The sequence below is a fragment of the Gekko japonicus genome, unplaced genomic scaffold, assembly GCF_001447785.1.
Source record: "Gekko japonicus isolate JY-2015 unplaced genomic scaffold, Gekko_japonicus_V1.1 scaffold2985, whole genome shotgun sequence".
Classification (NCBI taxonomy): Eukaryota; Metazoa; Chordata; class Lepidosauria; order Squamata; family Gekkonidae; genus Gekko; species Gekko japonicus.
Genome location: NW_015173227.1, coordinates 16,349 through 25,306, shown reverse-complemented (window position 1 = coordinate 25,306; position 8,958 = coordinate 16,349). Strand labels below are relative to the sequence as shown.

The 8,958-nt window shown below is 46.5% G+C and overlaps 1 protein-coding gene across 1 annotated transcript in view; it reads right to left on the bottom strand.

Annotated features, from left to right (window-relative positions):
- Positions 1-8,958, bottom strand: part of SETD2 (SET domain containing 2) — a gene marked incomplete at its 5' end in the record, with an annotated part of 82,919 nt that overhangs the window by 59,673 nt on the left and 14,288 nt on the right. Inside the window, 4 exon segments of the mRNA XM_015422740.1 lie at positions 1,595-1,721; positions 4,485-4,582; positions 7,415-7,492; positions 8,286-8,409. Of these exon segments, the coding sequence (XP_015278226.1) occupies positions 1,595-1,721; positions 4,485-4,582; positions 7,415-7,492; positions 8,286-8,409 (427 nt within the window).

Genomic DNA, 8,958 nt, shown 5'->3' with positions numbered 1-8,958 from the left:
TGCAAGGCCGGCGGGAGTGCAAGGAAGCCCCGCTAAGGCCCTCCCTGGCCCCAGGCAGGCAGGGGTGGGGAGAGGCAGGGAGGAAGCAACTTATCCTCCCTCTTCTCCTGCCTCCTCCTGGCTGAATGAGGGCCGGAAGCGGGGGGCGGGGCTTCGTCATGTGCCCCGCCCCCCGTACCTCACCCGGGGGTACTGCGATCCCCCCCGAAATGACCTCTGCTTATGGTAACTTTTCTGCTAAGGGGACCAGCCGGGGGATCAAAGGGCCCCTAGTGCAGGGGAGGCAAGCAAGGGAAGGTGGCTGTAGATTTCCCTCACCCATAGAGCCCCCTTTCTCTGTCAACCACCCATCCTCCGTCTCTCAAACTGAACAAAAAGGTGCCTCCTCCTTCACTTCACGTTTGGCCCTGACTCAGTGAACCTGTAGATCTGGAGAAAGATTTTTCGATCCTCACAAAAGGATCACCTACCATTGGCTTGACTTTTGGACAGGTCAATGAATGGAAAGCCAGCCTCTGCCTGATGGTGGAAGTAAAAATATATTTTATTTTTGGCTGCCCAGCTGGTACTCTTGTTGAAGGAACACTGAAAAGACTAACAGATTCCCCTGGTGAAGAGTGTCGGCAAAACACTCAGGGAATTTTTAGCTGAGTAATAAAACATATATTTTTACTTTAATTGCACCTTCGGCCTTGGCCTTTTTTTTAATCACTTAGTGACTGATGCGGGCCTTTAATTTTCCCTCTGCCTGCTTCTAAGACATCACCACATTATCACTTATTTATAGCACTTGTTAGTCCCCTTTCCTTGCGGAGCCCAAGGGAGCTGACTAACATAGATAAAAGCGCATCAAATAAAACACATACACACAAAATACCAAAACTTGAAATCACTACTCAGAAGTGCTACTGAACTTCAGACCTAAATAAAACTATCTTCGTTGGCGAAGGCTTTCACGGCCGGAGTTCATCACCTGTTGTAGACATTCCGGGCTGTGTGGCCGTGGTCTTGGCATTGTAGTACCTGACGTTTCTCCAGTATAACACAGAAAGATGGAGGGGCTCTCTGTGTCAAGGTGAGAAGAAGAAAAATGAGAGGCAGGTAATTTATATCTACTCAGGAAGGTGGGGTAGGGCTGAGTCATTATCTTGTAGGAGTTCAGCCCTACCCCACCTTCCTGAGTAGATATAAATTACCTGCCTACCATTTTTCTTCTTCTCACCTTGATGTAGAGAGTACTCCGTCTTTCTGTGTTATACCTCTGAGGATGCCAGTCGCAGCTACTGGCGAAACGTCAGGTCCTACAATGCCGAGACCACGGCCATGTAACCCGGGAAATCTACAACAGCTAAAAAACGACCTTCCACTGCCTCCTAAATATTGGAAAGTGAGGGGGCCAGATGCAACTCATAGGGGAGGTTGTTCCATGATCATGGGGGCTGCCACCAAAAAGGCCCTCTCCCGTGTACCCATCAATCAAAGCTTCTCTGATTGACGGTCAGGAGGGGCCATGACCCCGAAGGCACACACGGAGACCCCAGCATGAAGCAACAAGAGGTGTCTCCTTCGGGCCCCCTCCTCGCCCCACACTCACCGAATCTTTTTTACGAGACCGCTCCTTCTTCATTTTGCCCCCGGCGGCTCTGATGCTGACTCTGTTCTCTCCTCCAAGGTAGCCTCGGCAGTTGGTGGAGCCACAGAAACACTTCTGAGCTTCTTTGCTGTTTGAATAAGAGACCCATCAGCACAGGAAAGACGGAAGTCTTAGGCGGATTGTTTTTGTAACATAAGGCACAGCTTTCATCACCTTGTCGCCCATCCTATCCCAAGAGCTCAAGGAAGGTAATGGTTTAAAAGGAAAGATATAAAAATCCATTACAAAGCAGAACCACCTGTTCCTAGCTTATCCTACTGACCTGGAACGAACATAGAGGGAAGTTTTACAATACTTCTGGAAGAACAACAGTTTCATGCTTTATTGACAGTGTGTGGAGAGACAAATCTACTAATATACAGCAAGCAAACATATGCTTTTAAAAATTTTATGCACAAACACACACACACAATACCCTCCTTGCATCTGGGAGAAATGGCTTAGAAGCGAAGACAACTACACTCCAGACTCTTCCAAGTTCTACGCCAAGATCTGCCCCTGGTTGCTTAACTATCACAACTGAGATGCCTGTGACGGGCATCTGACTCTTAACATTCCTTTCTCTTTACCATGCACATTTCAACAGAGTGGAAACTTGCTGTCATTGACACGGGGTGGGGGTGGGGGTAGTGGTTCAGCGGAAGAGCCTCTGCCTGGCATGCAGGAGGTCCCAGGTTCAATCCCCGACAGAATCTCCAGTTAGAAGGACCAGGCGGTAGGTGATGGGAAAGGCCTCAGCCTGCAACCCTGGAGAGCTGCTGCCCATCTGAGAATATTAACCCTGATGGATCGATACAGAATAAGCCAGCTCCATGTGTTCGTGGGACAGCACCAGAAGTTCCAACCCTGCCCTTGAGGTTAAATCTCCCAAGTAATGAGTATCGGGGGACGGGACGGGAACACCAATGTTCCCTCTAAGCTGAGTTACCCAACAGCAGAGAGCAAATCACAAGCAGAAAACAAAGTAATAACTCTGTTCTGCTAGCTCCGTGCCTCTCTCGCAGTTCACCAGCCAACAAAGAAGAGGGTATGTGCAGAGGTGATGAATATGCGTTCTGAGCCCATAGAGCAGAATGGGAACTTTGTGATTGGCGGCCAGCAGAGCCTGTTAAGGTTTGGAGGGACCCATTGGTGTTTCCAAGGCTGGATAATTCCACCCCCCTGTTGCCTTGGAGTTTTGTAAACAATTTAATTGGTCAGCACCAGTCTATCTCTGTTCACAAGTCACCACTAACATTACTAAAACTTTGTGAAAGTCCATGAACCACAAATTGGCTAACATTAGTCACAAACTTTAGTTCGTGAGCCAGTTCCTGCCCATCCATACTCTTGATTGGTTAATCAGGCCTGTTGTATAAACAGCTCCCTCCTCTGTGAGGGCCGATCTGCACGTTCCCCCCCCCCCCAATAGCTAGCAATCCAAAACAGTCCAGTGGAGCCTGAGCGGTGGGTGTTGCCTTCTGACACACTTCCGGTGATGTCAGGGGGCGTGGCCTATGCAAATAAGTTATGCTAATGAGCGCCTGCACCTCTTTTTCTATGAAATGACCCCTGGAAGAAACCATCCCCTTGGCCACAGTTATGAACGATTCTGTTTCTGCCTCACAGTACTGGTTTATGCATCCAGACAGCCACAGAATGTACCCCAATTAAAAGCTTCCAAAGTAATTTAGAGGAGTTGGGGATTGCCTTGTTGCTTAGTGTGTCCACTGGAGGCCAGAGGGGCCTCTAAAGAAGTACAATTCTCTTGGGCACTACCTTGGAGCGCCCCCCCCCCCCGGGGGTTCATCTGGCCCCCCCCTCAGCTCTATCTGCAAGTACCCTGCAGATGGACAAAACGTTTTCAAACTACTGCAGTCTGCCGATAGGACAGCCGTTTTTAATCATTTTGGCTTTTATGGTATTCTAAATGTTAGTGTTTTTATAGTTTAATTTTTATTCTCGGTATAAGCTTTCATGTGCATGCCCACTTCTTCGGATACATGCATGCACACAAAAGCTTATACCCAGAATTAAAACTTCGTTGGTCTCAAAGGTGCCACTGGACTCAGATGTCGTTCTACTGCTCCAGAACAACATGGTGACCCACCTGCACAGAGAATAGTAACGATCATAATATAATAATCATATGGCCTTGTGTGTAAAGTAGGCAGGAGATCCTAAGATTGTCCGGCAGCCAGAAGTTCTAGCTCTTTTAGCGTTATGAACCACTAGGTAGTTAGCTAGACTTGTTTTTAAGGTAAGAGACGCTGCAGGGGTAGTTGGCCACTGCCTGCCGCTGCACCACGACCCTAGTATTCCTCGGAGGTCACCCTTCCAAATACTAGCCAAGCTGAATACTAGCCTGCTTAGCTTCCGAGATCTGATGGGATCTGGCTTAGCCTGGGCTACTCAGGTAAGGAACTCCCTTGAAAACTGAATCCATGGTTTAGTCTCTCATGCACAGAAGCAGAAACTGCTCTGGAGTGTATTCAATGCCTGTAATTCTGCCCTGTTCAGACAACTCAAGACCAAGGAGACTTCCCACACACAGTGAAGTTTGGAAAGTCCAGGCATCTCATTTTATTATTTCTTTTAGAAAGGAAGCACTTGATTCTCTTAAGAGGTCGGAAGGAGTCCACCCTGGAATGATGGTAACAGTTATTTAGAATTAGGGCGATGTACCTCTCTATTAAAAATACATGATTTTCAGGGTAAAGCTTTACCCCAAAATCCTGATGGTCTCTCAGGTGCTACTGGCCTCAAACCTAGCTGTCCTACTGCAGAGCGACATGGCCACCCTCCTGAAAATACAAGGTAACGAAGCAATTAACTGAAGGCAAGCACATACCCATATCTCTGGAACTGGTAGTCGAACGTTAGCTCAGAGCCCGATGGGACCAATTTGGTGGTGAAAAAGCCGACTCTCAGCTGTCCGTTTACAGTCCACTGAGGTAGGAGAGAGCGAAACAAATAATATGCTTAGTACACTAACTGCAGCATGTCATTTTAACATCAATGTGCTTTCCAAAAACAGCTGTGCACAGCTGGAATACCTGGCATCACGCTGTTACAAAGGGAAACCATGCAAAGCAGAAATCTGCTTTATTTCTAACTTGTTTTCATTGCATGTCTGCAAATCGCAGCATTCTACTTATACTGGGAACACTGAAATGCATTCATTTTCTCCAGCGTGGAAGAGTCAGATGATGTCAAGGTTTACTTCCCAACAGCAGCTCCAGTTCATAAGAACCTCCTTGTTGGATCAAGAAAAATGTCCACCTGAATATTACAATAATTTTTAAGCCAGAAACATTCCTGTTAAACTGTCTAGCAGATGACTTAGATAAGAACCACAGATATTTTTATTTTACATAACAGCAGTCAGAATCTTATTCGCAACGACATGGAGGACACATTGAAAATCCCAACGCTTAATGAGTTGATAATGAGGATTATGGAATGTGCTGAAACGGACAGACTGACAAATATACTAAAAGGAAAAATGGAAGAAGAATTTATGGGACCGTGGAGGGCGTTCTATGACTGGTAGACATAAGTACTAAGAAACTAAGACTAAATGAAGAACAATAAGAAAGATGGTTATAATAGTTGTGAAACTTTCAGGAGAAGATTTGCATGCAGAATGTTAAATTGGATTTTTTGTAGAGAACTCTGTACCCTTTTTTTCCCCTTCCCCCCTTTCTATATATAAACTAATAAAACTCTTTTTTAAAAAAGAAAAAAGTCCATCATGTCTACCAGCGGTTCTCCGCCTTTGGCATTTTATGTCCCACCAATCGCTCTGTCAAAGAGCCTGGGTCCCCCCATGATAAAAAAACAAAACCCAACAAGCCAGCTTTCCTCCCCAAGGACGTTACAGGCATTAATTTATTATATCTATCGTTTGCAATAAGCTTCAAGGATGCAGAAAACTGCAAATTTTTGATAGAACCCACCACGAGGAAGCCACAGAAAGAAGAATATCAAAAAGAAGCCGGCATGGTGCCCCGTAGGCACTCACCTTCCCTATACATTGTGTGGCCCTAGTTAGAAAGTTATAAATGCCCATGTAAACCACTCAGAGCCTCCGTGATGGAGCGGTACAGAAATTGAATAAATAAATAAATAAACTGCAATGGATAAGACTTGGCAAGCAGAGTCGGCGAGGATCAACGGATCAAAGACACCTGCAGGTGGGCAGGAGAACAGGGGATTAGGAGACACGGCAAGTGGCTTAAAGTGACTGCCAGCATGCTGGAAGGTCACAGATGGATAATCTGTGCCAGGCAGGGTCGGCAGGAGATGGCACATCGCATATGCAGGTGCACATAGGCGGTGGGGGGGAACGGACGATCTTAGTAACTGTTACGAAAACTCTGCCTCTTAACCTAGACTTCTTCTGCGTCCCATGGGTGGTACACATACCGCCAGTTGAGAACCACTGATGTAGATGGCAGGGACAAAAAAGCAAGAGTCCAGTAGTGCCTTAAAGACTTTCACCACCCAACCAATATTAGAAGAGATGGCTGCATGATTGCACCAGTTCATCCAGATAAAATTAAAAGATACTTAATCGTATTATTTCCAGGAAGCCCCAGCCATCTTTAATGAACACCAGAGGAACTGCAATTTGCTTAAAACCTCTAGCAGGTAACTATAGAGACTTAAAGACTAACAACATTCGTGGAAGGGTAGGAGCTTTCATGAGGAGGAGATTGGATTTATACCCCGCCCTTCACTACCCAAAGGTGTCTCAGAGCGGCTTACAAATCCTCTCCTTTCCCCTCCCCACAACAGACACCGTGAGGTAGGCGGGACTGAGAGCGCTCTTGACAGAAACGGCTCTTTTTCAAGGACAGCTCTTATCAGAACTACGGCTTGCCCAAGGTCATCCAGCCAGGTGCAAGTGGAGGAGTGGGGAATCAAACCCGGTTCTCCCAGATTAGAGTCCGCGCACTTAACCACTACACCAACTGTGGTAGTTCACTTCTTCAGATACCTGCCACCAATGTTGTTAGTCTTGAAGGTGCCACTGGACTCTTGCTCTTTCAGACAGAATAACACAGCTACCCATCTTGATCTCTCTCTACGGAAGGGACGAGGACTAGGGGTGTGCAATAGAAAACAATTCGGCCCGATTCGGATTCGGCAGAATTCGGCAGAATCAATTTCAGCCAGCATAAAGACTCCTGCATGTCAATTTCGGCAATAGGAGCCAATTCAGGAGTCTTTGGCCAGCCGAATGTCCGTTTCAGACCCATTATATCCTATGGGCCATTGAAGTCAATGGCGAAAACATAGGGTATATTCTGGGGGCTGGAGGGGAGGGGGTTTGAGGGAGAGGCTCCATACTCGCAGGGTAGCTGCTGGAGCCTCTCCCCAAGATACCAACCAAGTTTGAAGAACATTGGACCAGGGGGTCCAATTCTGCGGGCCCCCAAACAGGTTGCCCCTATTCCCTCCATTGTTCTCTATGGTGGGGAAAAAGTACTAAACCAGCAGCTGGACGTTTTCAAGCGGAGGCTGGACGACCATCTTCCGGGTATGTTGTAGGGTTATCTTTCGGCTATGGTCCTGCAGAGTGCAGACTAGATGACCTGCAAGGTCCCTTCCAACTCTAACATTCTATGATTCTATAATAATGAATATAATATGCAGAGCATTCTAGCCACACAGAGCCATCCACACACGTTTTGTGTATTTGCATTTGGGCCGTTGCTATATGAGAATGATGCATTCATCAGCCACAGATTCACAGGGCTTCATCCTGCAACTCACCTTCTGTGTCTCACAGTTTGGTTCACAGCTGTGATTCATGAAACGTGAGCAGTTTCCTTTCTGAGTGGCATCTATTATCTGGAAGGGAAATGAAAGACAGCATTTACATGCCCCACTTTAGAACTGCATCTTACCTTATAGTCAAACATGGCTTACAACTGGAATTCCACCTACGTACAATTCTGTGCTAAGGGGAAATGCTATGCATTACAAAAATGATTCCATTTACTTTAATTATGTGCTTATATACTAGTAGTTCAGTGCTGGAAATACCCAGTTCCCACAACACAGAAAGTAAGACATTTCAAAATATTCTTATGATAGACATGCACACAACAGGTGAGAATTAAATATGGGAAACAATCAGCGTTCCCTCTAAGCTGAGTTAGTGTGAGCTGGCTCACAGTTTCTTAGCCTCTGGCTCATACATTTTTGTCTTTGGTCAGGAAGGAGGGCTCCGGAGCAAACTAATTTATGCAGTCGCCAAATCGCTCACTCACAACTTTAATGCCAGGACCTCACAAAGTACCATTTTTGCTCACAAGACTCCACAGCTTAGAGGGACCACTGGAGACAATATGCATTAAAAGCATATAAATAATACTGCATATTTATTAAGGGCAGTTTGTTCTTAGATCAGAGTTACAATACAGGCATATATAATAAACAAGTGGTCGAAAGAAGATGGTGGGAATATTATATCGCCATTTTGTGCAATTATAAATGCAACCCTCTCTCCCCTAAATAAAGAGCATCAGAAAAAGAATCACGGCTTCCCCAGCTGCCAAGTCTCTCTGCTGAGAACTTCATTCCGGCATCTCATTTATTCATGTTACAGTCTTCCAGATGCACAGGGAGAACGGATGCTCACCTCGTCATTTTTTAACGCCATGAAGTAGTAATGGATGTTCTTGCTTCGGGCATACTCTTTAACGCGTGCTTTAAATTCTTTGTGATCCAGCACTTCTCCACAGTATTCCAGTACGAAGGTGTTCCTATGTGGACCAAAGAAAGAGAAAAGGGGGGGAAAGTCCAAAAACCGCTAAATCACAGGCAGAAACATAAGAACATAAGAGAAGCCAATGTTGGATCAGGCCAATGGCCCATCCAGTCCTTCACTCTGTCACACAGTGGCCAGAAATACCGGGTGCCATCAGGAGGTCCATCAGTGGGGCCAGGATACTAGAAGCCCTTCCACTGTTGCCCCCCCCCCCAGGCACCAAGAATACAGAGCATCCCTTGCCCCAGACTGAGAGTTCCTATCTATTCCTTGTGGCTAAGAGCCACTGAATGGACCTCTGCTCCATATGCTTATCCATAAGACCATAGGAGAAGCCAATCTTCGATCAGGCCAATGGCCCATCCAGTCCATCACTCTGTCACACAGTGGCCAGAAATACCGGGTGCCATCAGGAGGTCCATCAGTGGGGCCAGGATACTAGAAGCCCTTCCACTGTTGCCCCCCCCCCCAGGCACCAAGAATACAGAGCATCCCTTGCCCCAGACTGAGAGTTCCTATCTATTCCTTGTGGCTAAGAGCCACT